At 40.1% G+C, this 12880-nt stretch overlaps 1 protein-coding gene across 1 annotated transcript; it reads right to left on the bottom strand.

The window, feature by feature from the left end:
• Nucleotides 1-815: 815 nt before the first annotated feature.
• Nucleotides 816-1820, bottom strand: LOC121990950 (putative RING-H2 finger protein ATL12). Its single transcript, XM_042544993.1, has one exon. The coding sequence runs from the start codon at nucleotides 1818-1820 to the stop codon at nucleotides 816-818; it is 1005 nt and encodes a 334-aa protein (XP_042400927.1).
• Between the last annotated feature and the right edge of the window lie 11060 nt (nucleotides 1821-12880).

Below are 12880 nucleotides of genomic sequence, written 5' to 3' on the forward strand. Positions count from 1 at the left end.
CTCCAAATGGGTTGTGAAACTATAGATGCTGGACTTCTAGGCCACTTACCATGAGTACTTCCCAATTTACCTTAACGATCAATAAAAAATTTCTATAAGATTGAGCCAGTCGTTCCGGATTTAGTATTACCTGGTCATCATTTATTTATTTATTTTAGGTTTGTTACAATTTAATTTAAACTTGTTGGTGGTTAGAGGTCTTGGTTTTTATTACAGTTTGGACCAAACATTTTCGTTAATTATTGTTTGTGGCTCATCTGATTTATGAACAGGTTAACAAAATTGTTGATCTCAACTGAATCGCACATGCAGAATAATAACATTGAATAAAAATTGTGAACCAACGAGAAATCCTCACGTTGCTTCTGAAAGTTTAAAGAAAAAACATATATTTCAACCCTTATAACTTTGAAGGCAATTTTATTTCAATATGAGTACATAAAAATATTACTTTTTTAAAATTAAACAAAATGTTTATGCTTATAATTTGAATCTCATATTTTGGATTTTCATGTGACCTATTGATAAAGATGGAGATGGTCTCACTTTGTCAAACTTTGAGTAGGATGTTGGTACAAATTTTTTTTTTTTTTTAAAATTTAAATTAATTGAATGATTCTAAAATTAATTTGACAAACTATTTAGATTTTGTTTTTTAAAATTAAATGCGATTAACGACCAGGGTGAATCAACAAGATCTAAGCAAGTGAAATCGCTTAATGCGAGTGAAAAAATGATAACGGCGAAACCAAAGGAGCATTTTGAAAAATTAGTAAAAGTTGGGAGTTAAGCGAATTTGACCGAAAGATATAACCCTATGTTAAACCTCTCCGCTCATTGCTACTGTACAGAGCCTTCCCGTCTCTACCTCCGGCGAAGCACTCCACCGTTCGTCTCGCAATCGGCAGCCAAACCTTCCTCAATTTCTCATATTCTTCTTCTCTTGGATTTCTGATTTCTTTCGTCGATCTCGATACGTTCGTGATCTCTGACATCGATCGGTCAATTTTTGGACAGTCTACTTTTATTTCGAGCAGAGTATTCTTCTCCTCCATCTCTTCCACGCTCTTGATTTCTTCCGCCAAAGAATTTAGCACGTCGGAGTTCAGCGCGCTCCATCGCCCCTTGAACACGAGGTCGGACACGACGATCCTGTGCTTGACCTTTTGAAGATGTAAGAGATTTGACGGTGTCGTCGGTGAATGGCGGAGACCTGGTGCTTCTTGGCTTGCTAGTTCTCGCTCAACGAAGAGCTCGAGATCGCGCGCACCTCCCTCGGGAGCGAACAAGAAGCGGGAGTTGAAGGAGTAGGAGGCGAAAAGGGCGGCGTCCTGGGCGTTGACTTCGCAGCGGCAGAGCGGGCAGCTGGCGTTAGCCTCGAGCCAGCGGTCGATGCAAGCGACGTGGAACGCGTGCTTACACTGGGGGAGCAGGCGCAGCACCTCTTCCCCTGCGAAATTGGCGAGGCAGACGGCGCACTCGAGGCCGTCGCGAGCGCCGCGGAGGGAGGAGAAGCGGAAGCAGGGGAGGGACTCGACGACAGCCTTGTTGATGCCGCCCGAGGAGGGATGACCTACGGCGTCGGCAGCTTGCAGGGCGAAGCGACGGTCGCGACGGCGCTTGAGGTATGCGAGTAGGATGGTGAGGGACATTATGGAAGAGAAGACGGCGGTGGCGATGACGACGCTGGGGCCGAAGGAGACCTTGGCTGTCTGCGGCGGCAGATATTCCACCTCGGTGGAACCCTGGCCTCCGGCGATGGTGGCGGAGATGGGGAAGAACAACGAGAAGAGAGCGATAGATGGAGGAATGAGAGGCATAGCGTTGTGGAAAGGGAGTGGCTCGCTTGTGCGGATACGATTGATGCTAAATGCTGAAGTCGGAATAGTACTAAGTAATCTTTTTTTATTTGGTCGAAGTTAATTAATCTATTTTGATATTGGGTTTGTTAGGGGATGACAATGTTGGGTTGATTTCTCAATTTAATTGTACATTGGATTTGGTGAGCTAGTGACCTCATATGCAATTTTTTTTTGTCCTTAATCTGTTCTCTTTGGTTTTGTTTTTCATTGAACCAGTGCATGTTTTTGGTTTTAGCATGATAGTATTTTATGTAGCAATTGACCAAAAACAAATGCATTTAAAATTATAAAATCCCTAAAAGATATATTTAACTTTATATATATATATATATATATATATATATATATATATTAATTATGTATTTATTTTTCATTATACTCCTCTCGTAAATAATGATCATATTGCATTCAAAAAATAACATTTAAATTTTATGAAGCATTACTATTATAGTATTGATATGCAAAATACAATACTATAATGATGCTATTTGTTAAAATCGAGCATCACAATAGGGACGACAATGATAGTAAAGATGGAATCCGTCACCCCAATAGTTTCACATGATCAGTCTGGATAAAATTATCAATAATTAATGATGCATGAGATAAATAAAATAGGAAGTAATTTCCTTTGGAAAATTTAAAAATTTTATGTCTTTTAAAAATTTAGTAATTTTAAGTATTATTTATGTCATCTAATTAAGATATATAGTTACGTTAAAGTTCATTTTAATCACAATATGAAAGTGTATTTGTCAAAACAAATAATACGTGGTTTAACCATGTCATTTTAATTTGCCTTATAAAATAAATGATATTACATTGAAGTAAAAAAATTGTTGACAGTTAAAAAAAATAAAAATAAAACTAAACTATATTTATTATTGATCGTAGTAAAGTTTTTTCTCTGAATAATATTATTTTTGAACACACATTTTAATACACGTAATCAAATTTCATTCGATTTTATTTTTTAGTCTAATTTAAAGGGGTGACATCTTATGGTAGATGAGTCTGTCCTTGCATAATATGGCAAAGTTCTTCTAAGCAATATAATTAGGTTCCTTCCCGTGAGTTAGGTAAACATTGCAGGGTAATAATACTAATTGTCTGCCAATAAATAACACTAAGTCCCGCAAAGTAATGTAATACACTACGTTCCGTAGAGTAACATTATTGAGATCTGTCGAACAATAACACTAAATTCGAGTAATATCATTGAGAGACACTGAGTAATAACATTAAAGTCAGTTGACCAACATTATTGAGTCCCACAAAGCAATATGACCAAAGTTTCGTAAGGCAATATCATCAAAGCTCTACATAGTAATATTATTAAGTTCTTCTAAGCATTAAAGATTTCTTCACTTAGTAAAATAAATCTTTTACCATATATCAAGTGTGGAGAAGCTTCTGACTTTTAACAGGTGGCAATCAACGAATGAAGAGGTAAGTAATGGATGTCAAAAACGATTCCCTTGATTCCTTCTTTATAGTACATGTCAATCAATGAATGGAGAGGTGAGTAATGTATGCCAGAAGTATTTCCCTTGACTCCTTTTTCATAGTTTAATTTGTGGCAATCAATGAATGGAGAGATGAGTAATAAGTATCAAAGATAGTTCCCTTGAAGCCTTCTTCGTAGCACGTAGCAATGAATGATGGAGATATAAGTAATGAATGTCAGAGGTGGTTCCCTTGAGACTTTCTTATCTTACATGACAATCAAGGATTAGAAGAACAATAACGGATCATCAATAATCTCGTCTTCACTAGCTCAAGAGGGAAGAAGTAGAAAGGTGCGAAAGCAAGTGACATGGAGATTCCCTTCTAACAATTATATAAGCACCATAGATGGTAGGTTCTAGGTACGTTGATCTTTTTCTTCTCGTAGGAGAAGGCATCTCTTCTCCATCAAGCTTCTCTCCTCTTTCTTTACTTCATCTTCTTCCTTCTTCTCGGAGATTGACTTGTGCATCAGAGGGGTTGTACCGGTAAACCGACCCAAGCTCTAATTGGTGTTACATCTCTCAGGGCTCCAAATCTCGTGAGTTGAAAGGACGATTCAAGCTTTCTAGAGAGGATGAGCCCGAGCAAGTTGAAAAAGAGGCCATTAAATTGATGTCGTCTGTGGAAAAATCCTACAAAAAGCTACTAAGACTCGATCTAGAAAAGCAGCAATTGAAGATCAGCCAGAGTATTCGGTTGGATCTTCTCAATCTTCATTGCCAAACCCCAATGAAGGTAGTAAAGATTCAAGTTTACAAAAAAAAAAATCACATTTGGTAGCAACTATCCTAGAAGAAGCTCGATGACCTAAAGGAGATCCTTGTCCTTTCGAAGGAAATGAAGTGCTACCTACATAAAAGCTAACTGTAATTACTCCTATTTCACATAGTTGTAGAGGAATTACTTTGAAATATCGGCTTGATAAACACCCTATCGTTGATACACTTGTTGTCCCATCACCAATGATGTCTCAATCAGATAATATTTTTTTTTTTTTTGGGAGGGGGATCTTGTTCTGATTTCTCCTTCTAAAAGGATGATTGCTCGACAAATTTCCTTTTTTTGAAAAGATATTAAGAGAATATTTACCACATCATTTTCGTACATCCCATGTTTCAGAATATAATGGTTCTTTAGATCTAGAGGATCATTTATGTCATTTTAAAATACAGCGGTACTTCATTGTATACTTAAGGGGTCAAGTGTCGTGTCTTTTTATCCACTCTAGTAGGACCGACACAACAATGGTTTAATACTCTAAAATCAGGAACTATTTCCTCTTTTTATGACTTCGCTTTTATTTTTGTGACATTTTTCCAATTCTAAGAGATATGTGTCCACTCCCCTTAGCTTATTTAATCTCAAGCAAAGACCTCAAGAAATGTTGAGATAGTATATCCAATAATATACTTGTATGACACATGAAATCTCATCGACGGTTTTGGAGATCTTTATGGGAGTTTTAACACAAGTGCTCCAGGAAGGAGATTTCTTCCACTCTTTTTCAAAAAAGCCTCCATCAAATTTTGATGCACTCCTGGTATGAGCAGAAAAATATATTAATGTCGAAGAAGCTCAACGAGCCAGGCAAGAATAGAGGGTGGCTCATCTAGAAAGTGTTAATGAGTGGCCGCTTAAACATTGGGCCCATCTTGGGCCAATGTTACAAGATCCCCCAATGTATCATCCCTATGCTTTTCCTTTACGTCACTCTACAAAAAGGGCCATGCAGATTTGTGATGAAAACCAAGTTTTGAGGCGGCATGTGAGAGCATAACAAGGATCCCAAAGACAACCTTCTAATGCTTTTTGTGAATTCCATCAAGAATATGGTCACACCACACATAATTGTTGATGATTAGAACAAGAGTTGGGAAAGATCATCATGTTGGTGCAGGGAGCATCAGATGATCGAACTTGAGTTTTGATAATGGAAAAGGGTTCTAGGTTAAAGGTTATTATTGTTCTAACAAGTTGAACTAAGTATGAAGGAAAGTACTAAGTGATCTTAAGCAAAAGAAAAGTCCTAGTTGAGGCTAGGCAGGTGGAAAGTCCTAGCTGCAATTAGGAGACAAAGTCTTGGTCCGGGGGGCTGGAAAAGTCTTGGCAAGTCGAGGACATCAGGCGAAATCCTAGGGTCATGGATTCTAGGTGGAAGTCTTAGGGGTCACGGACACCAAGAGGAAGACTAGATGGGTAAGGAATTGGATGTCTAGCGGAAATTCCTGAACTCTTGGATGCTAAGCAAAAGTTCAAACGGTCTAAAAGACCGATCTAGCAAAAGGTAATCTCTCATGAGAGGAGTAGGTGAGGACGCGTTTCCTAAAGAGGGAACAGTAGGTGTCAGTCCCATCTAGAGTTTTAGTGAAACTTAAATTCAGGACCGGACAATTTGGAGACTATCAAAATACATTGTTTGTCTATTATTCAAACTTTGTTTTGCAGGTAGACAACATTTTACAGGTTAAGTTTTTTTTCCTTATTTGATCGATCGAACGTTTAGATTAATCGACTGAACCTCAGAGATCAGATTAGCTGATAATGAAGTTTCGACCAAAGGATCAGTTTATCAAACTTTGAGTTTAGTCGATCGAACGATAGATAAATAGTGGGCTAATCGGACCGGATTGATCGGACCAGATAAACTGAGGAGTGTCGAAAGTTCGGTTGACTAGATTAGTCAACCGAAGGAAGAGTTTTATCTGAAGTGGAAGTATCTGGATGGAAAGATGGGCAGATTCAAAAGGATCAGTTGACCGATCAGGGAGGATCGGTCGAGCGATCAATGTCTAGTTAAACAGTGATCCCGAGATTAGTGGATCGTATCAGGTTCAACTCGGCTATAAAAAGAGGGTTCGACCAACTGCTCCGAACATCAATTTTAAAACATCTTTTGCTTCTGCGTGCTGCTCCGAAAAGGTCTCTATGATGCTTGAAAGCTGCTCCACGACTACGTTCAAGATCCGCTTCTATGTCATCGGTATTGTTTAATTTCAAAGTTACTTGTATTTAAATTGTAAATTCACTTTTGTAACTTTTCGATTAACTAGTGATTGCCCAATGAAAGCACTCTCACGTATGGACCTTGGAGTAGGAGTCGTCACACACTCCGAACTAAGTAAATCTTCCACTTCCTCTTGTCTCTCCAAGTTTTAAACGAATGTGAAACCCATGAGCGCTATTCACCCCCTCTAGAGCTTTGAATCCTACAATTGGCATCAGATTAGAGCCGCTTTGAATCGATAAAACTACCATTCAAGAACTTTTTCCATGGTATTTTTTAAAAAAATATTTGGAGTCGATCGACATCAGTGTTATCACCCCTTCCAATCAATTTTTACAATCAAGTTTTATGTTTTTCGAAGTTAGTGCAATACCACTTGAGTTCTTAGTTTTCTTTTTATCACACACTACTAATCCAAGACCCAGTCTTGGAACATTCGCTATTCTTTACGTGTGTGAGGTTTTCTCTCGATGACCCACCAAGAAGGCTATAGTACCGCACGCCCACCTCTTTTCTCTGGTGATGACTTTGGATACTGGAAAAGCCAGATGGAGTACCATTTGAAGACACAAGTCAAAATGTGGATAATCATCCAAACTGGGTTTGCACTACCACTCGATAGAACGAGTGGTAGTGCATTTGAAGACAAGTTGAAATGTGGATAATCATCTAAACTGGCTTTGCACTACCACTTGACATCACACACTACTAATCCAAGACCCAGTCTTAGAACATTCGCTATTCTTTGTGTGTGCGAGGTTTTCTCTTGATGGCCCACCAAGATGGCTACAGTACCGCCCGCCCACTTTTTTTCTCTGGTGAGGACTTTGGATACTGAAAAAGCTAGATAGAGTACCATTTGAAGACATAAGTTGAAATGTGGATAATCATCTGAACTAGCTTTGCACTACCACTCGACAGAACGAGAAAACTAGTATTATATGACAACTGGGATCCGCACATTATAAAGAAAGTCAAGGCTGATGCCAAAGCCACTCAAACTCTCCAATGTGACCGACCAAAGAAGAGTTAAACTGAGTCGATCTGTTCTCAAGTGCCAAGGAACTCTGGGGAAAACTAATCGAACTACACGAGGGGACCTCCGAGACAAAGGTTAGTAAGAGAGATTTAATTATTAATAAATTATATAACATTAAAATACAGAATGGTGAATCGGCGAATCAACTACATGCTCGGATCCAAGATCTGCTCAACAGTCTCTATGCGATTAGATAGAAAGTGGAGAACTGCAATGTAATAAGGTACACGCTAAATGTCTTTTCGAGAAACACTTTGTGGGCATTCATGGTAGATGCTTACAAAGTGTCTGAGGATGTTTTGATAATTAAATTAGATGAATTATTTTCTGAATTTGAACTTCATGAATAGATTAATGCACTACCAGTCGAGAAAAGTATTACTTTGGTCACAGGTGCAAGCAGAATGAGGGAACCAAAAACCAATTATTGAACCGAACCCGAGTTTGAAGGCGAATCAGACTCAGAAGAGGATGATGAAATCATAGTCGAGCTCATGAACCTAGTACAAAAACTATACAAGAAAAAGAAGGGCTTCATGAAATGGGAGATCAAGAAGGTGATTCAATCGAAGATGAAACAGTCGAGTCCAAACTCGAATTCGAAGGCCAAGTCTGAAGTCACCTGCTATGGGTGTAATAATAAGAGACACATTAAGGTGAATTATCTAAACCTGGAGGAAGAAAAGAAGCAATGGAGGAAGAAGGCGCTACAAGAAATGTGGGGCGAATCTTCATCAGAAGACTCTAATGAAGAATGCAAGCAAACTAGCTACCTCATGCCGATGACCTAAGAACAAGTTGCCGAAACCGAGTCCGAGTACGAAGCTGAGCAAAGCAATGAATATGAATCCGGCTTAAAAGACTATTCCACTATAAGTTCGTCAATAATTAGATTACAGAACTTAATTTCTTACTTATCTAGAAAACTAGAAAAATCTAACATCTGGATTCTAACTTGAAAAGTCAAGGCAAGGAAGAAAATTCTAACTTGAAAAGTCAAGTCAAGGAACTTAGGAACTCATTGGAATAGTTCACTTTGGGTTCCAAGAATCTTGACTTGATCCTTGAAAAACAAAGAGTCATACACAATCGATTCAGACTCGGATATAAGGCCAAACACAAATTTAAATCTTACTTGTCCTTAGTTAATTGAACCAATAGAAAATTGGTCCAAACATGAGTCCCTAAGTCTAACTTGATTAATCAAGTTCAACTTAATTAATATTGGATCTCCAAGGATCAAATTCCTTACCTTTGTTAGCTAGAGCCCTAGAGCCAATCATTTGATGATTGTATTTTGGACTTGTTGTATCATATTCAATATAAATAAAGGCATTTGGTTTTTGGTTATTATTGTTGATACAGTCTGACCTGGCTGTTGTTTTGATGTTGACACTGATTTAAGTTTGTATCAGATATTAATTAAACTCAGAATGACTACTGATCGAGGTTGATCAGTTGGGAGGGAAAGTCCTGGTGAGTGAAGCCAGGCAAGGGAAATCCAGATGGGTCAAGGTTGACCAGACATCTGGTGAAAAGTCCAAGCAGGGAGCTTGGCACGGGAAAAGTCCAAGTATGGTGACTTGGCACGGAATGGTCAGAGAGGGCTCGGTAGCTCGTTCTCTGGACTAGGTCAGAGAGGGCTCGGTAACTCGTTCTCTGGACCGGACGAAGTCAGAGAGGGCTCGGTAGCTCATTCTCAGGATCAATCCTAGTATCACATAGGCGTTGGATCGGTCAACAGACCGATCCAGTGAGATTTTGATTGCCTGATCGGTGCACAGACCGTTCTGATGAAACTAGGTTTGCTGATCGGTCTGGTGACCGATCAGGAAACACTCAGTAGCACACTGAGTGTAATCTGATCGGTCTGTAGACCGATCAGGAAACACTCAGTAGCCTACTGAGTGTAATCTGATCGGTCTGTAGACCGATCAGGAGATGATGTCGCGAGAAGGAAAAAGGCAGGGGATCGGTCTGTGGACCGATCCATATGCACTCTGATCGGTCTGTAGGACCGATCAGGCCATATCCTGATCGGTCTTGGGACCGATCAGGTGACGATCTTAGGAGTGCGAGGAACCGCACTCATTAAGCCCTGATCGGTCTGCAGACCGATCAGGCCATACCCTGATCGGTCTTCACGACCGATCAGACATCAATTCAAAGGTGTGGATCGGTCCGCTGACCGATCCACCACACTGTCTGCACACACTGTCAGGTTCTGCTGGTTTCTGATTCATTTGAACTAATCAACTTCTGCTGTGAGCTTTATGTGGTGCAGGTTGCAGGTTCCATTCCAGTGCTTAATTTCAAATTAAGCCTCATCAAAGGAATAAGACAGAGCTTACTTTCTTCTGTGTATCACTGCGATGAGGGAAGATTGAGCATCAACGGATACTGATGCTAATAGACTGCAATCTCTGTTCGCGATCAGCTTGACTCCTGTGGGTTGGTTGGAGCTCAGAAGACACCAGCAAGACCAAGGATGGTATTGGTGTGAGTTCAGAGAACTAGCTGAGGAGGAAGAGTGATTGGCGATGCTTGTGTTTACAGCAGAGATTCGACGCAGAGTTTCTGCAGCGAAAGAGCATAGGCATAAGAAGAGAGACGAGGAAGCAAGGAATAGAGCTCTCGGTTGATTGTGTGAAACAAGCTGTGCTGTGCTTTGTGCTTGAAGAGAGGTTGTATTCATGTGTTCCTGCTTGTGCTTATTCTTCGCTGATTGTGGCTGTGAGCTTCCTTTGATCATTTCACTTGAGCCACTACTGTAAGTCTTGTGCTTAATTTCTTACTGCTGTTAAAGACTTTGTGGAGAGGTTACTCCACCGAGAAGGAGAATCCTTTAGCCGGATAGCTTCCGGGGTGTGATCTACCGGAAGATCAAGGGATCGTCCACCTTACGGACACGCCGAGGAGTAGGGGCAAGTTATCCCCGAACCTCGTAAATCTCTGAGTTAGTGTGCTGTGTTCTCTTTTTGTTTTAGTCTTCTAATTCCGCTGTGCTAACAAAGTTCTTGAAGAAATTTGTGTTTAGTATTTTTCAAAGAGGCTATTCATCCCCCCCCCTCTAGCCATCTAAGATCCCAACAAGTGGTATCAGAGCAAGGGGCTCTTTGATTCGGATTAACACCCAAAAGAGCAAACAAGGATGGCTATGAAGGAAGGCTTTAGCACAAATCGACCATCCTACTTCGAAGGAGTAGATTTTCAATATTGGAAGGGCCGCATGGAGTATTACCTCAAGACCAACATTGCCATGTGGTTCTCAGTCAAGGAAGGTTTCACACCACCAAAGGATGAAGAAGGTAAGGAACTCGATTCGTCAAGGTGGTCTACCGAACAACTCCGCAAAGCACAAGCCGATGCCAAGGCTATGGTCACCTTGCAATGTGGAATCGCCAAGGACCAACTCGTCAAGGTAGGTTCGTTCTCGAGTGCAAGAGACCTATGGAACAAACTCATCGAGCTCCAAGAGGGAACTCGAGATTCTCGGATTGCCAAGAGGGACCTATTCTTGAATCAGCTCCAAAATCTAACCATGAAGGACAATGAAACGGTAAGTGAACTTCATGGGAGATTCAAGGAGATCATCAACGGTCTACACTCTGTGGACGAACGAGTGGAGAATCGCGATCTAGTAAGGTACGCTCTTAAATCTTTTCCTAAGAATGCCTTGTGGTCATCTATGGTAGATGCCTACAAGGTATCCAAGGATCTTTCCATTGTTAAACTAGATGAATTTTTCTGTGAGATGGAACTTCATGAGCTTGCTAACAAAGGTCAAAAAGAGAAGGGTATTGCTTTATTTGCAGGACCAAAGAGCAAGGATGGAAGAAGGAAGAAGGAAAAGGAGATTTCCTCATCCACCTCTTCCTCCGAATCCGATGATGAAAGTGGATCATCATCAAGTGAGATGGCGAACTTCGTAAGAAGGATTATGAGAAGAAGCCGAAGATACAAAGGAAAAGGTAAAACTAATGATCAAAATTTTGATAAATCTAATGTTATATGTTATGAGTGTAGCAAGAAAGGACACATTCGGAGCGAGTGTCCGAAATTAAAGAGGAAGGAGGAACGAGCCAAAAAGAAGGAGGAAAGAGTCAAGAAGAAGAAGGCTCTCAAGGCCACTTGGGATGAGTCCTCATCAAGCTCATCGGAGGAAGAAGAGAAGATGGAAAAGAGCACACGACAATTAGCACTCATGGCAAGGGAGGTTTCGGACTCCGGAAGTGAAGGAGATTTGAGCGACGCTTCAACCGCGGCTTCATCATCGTCGGATGATGAAGAGGTAACCTCTTCTCATATAGAAAAGTGTTATAAGACTATCACTCACTTATCTACATTGCTTAAAAAGTCAAAAATAGAAAATAAATTGTTAAAAGAAGAAGTAAAAACCTTAAGGACCCTTAGGGAAGATGAGGTCGATGACCTACATCTAGAAGTCCTTGAGGATGAGAACAAGGCTTTAAAGGGTGAGGTTGAGAAACTCAAGAAAATGCTTGAGAAGTTCTCAACTAGCTCTAAGACTCTAGACATGATTCTAAATGCCCAAAGGGCAGTCTACAACAAGGCCGGGCTAGGGTATCAACCCAAGGAGTCGAGTTTCATTTCTCTAATGTCTAGAACTCAAAATAATAGATCACATATTTCTAGGGCTCATGGAACTAGGAAAGGTATGACCAAGGCATGGGTTCCTAGGTCTTTCGTTGTAGAAGCATTAGGTCCCAAGATTTGGGTACCTAAAACCTCTATCTTCCGTGTCTTGTAGGCATTGGTCGAGGGGGAGCATCTATCAACTTGGTTTGTTGATAGTGGATGCTCCAAGCACATGACCGGGGACAAATCACTATTTACAACCATTCAAAACAAAAGTAGAGGTAATGTGTCTTTTGGTAATAATGATAGCCTTAAGGTTGTAGGAGTTGGAGACATTCATATATCCGAATGTCTCCATATCAAGAATGTCCTTCTAGTCAAGGGGATGACTTTTAATCTCCTAAGTGTTAGTCAATTGTGTGATACGGGTTACACAATTGAATTTCATTCAAGTCAATGTTTGGTTAAACACATTGACACACTTGACACGGTACTAGTAGGCACAAGGGTTGATAATATTTATCAAGTATCGTTTAAAAGTGCTACTAATGCTTTGATTAAGTGTTTCATGTCAAAAGAAGAAGAGTCTTGGCTATGGCATAGAAGGTTGGCACATGTAAACACAAAGAACATCCGGAAGTTGGCCAACCAAGGATTAGTGCGAGACTTACCCAGCATCAAGTACCACAAGACCAAACTATGTGATGCATGTCAAAAGGGTAAGCAAACAAAAGTTGTTCATAAAGGTAAAAGCATTGTAAGTACATCTACTGCTTTAGATTTATTGCACATGGACCTATTTGATTGCAGCAGTGTAATATCATTGAATGGAAGTAGATATTGCTTGGTAATCGTTGATGATTTTAC

This window comes from Zingiber officinale, chromosome 6B (assembly GCF_018446385.1).
Source record: "Zingiber officinale cultivar Zhangliang chromosome 6B, Zo_v1.1, whole genome shotgun sequence".
In the NCBI taxonomy this organism is placed as follows: domain Eukaryota; kingdom Viridiplantae; phylum Streptophyta; class Magnoliopsida; order Zingiberales; family Zingiberaceae; genus Zingiber; species Zingiber officinale.

Excerpts from the sequence above, each read along its gene's own strand:
- LOC121990950 (XM_042544993.1), bottom strand. The coding sequence starts at position 1,820 with ATGCCTCTCATTCCTCCATCTATCGCTCTCTTCTCGTTGTTCTTCCCC.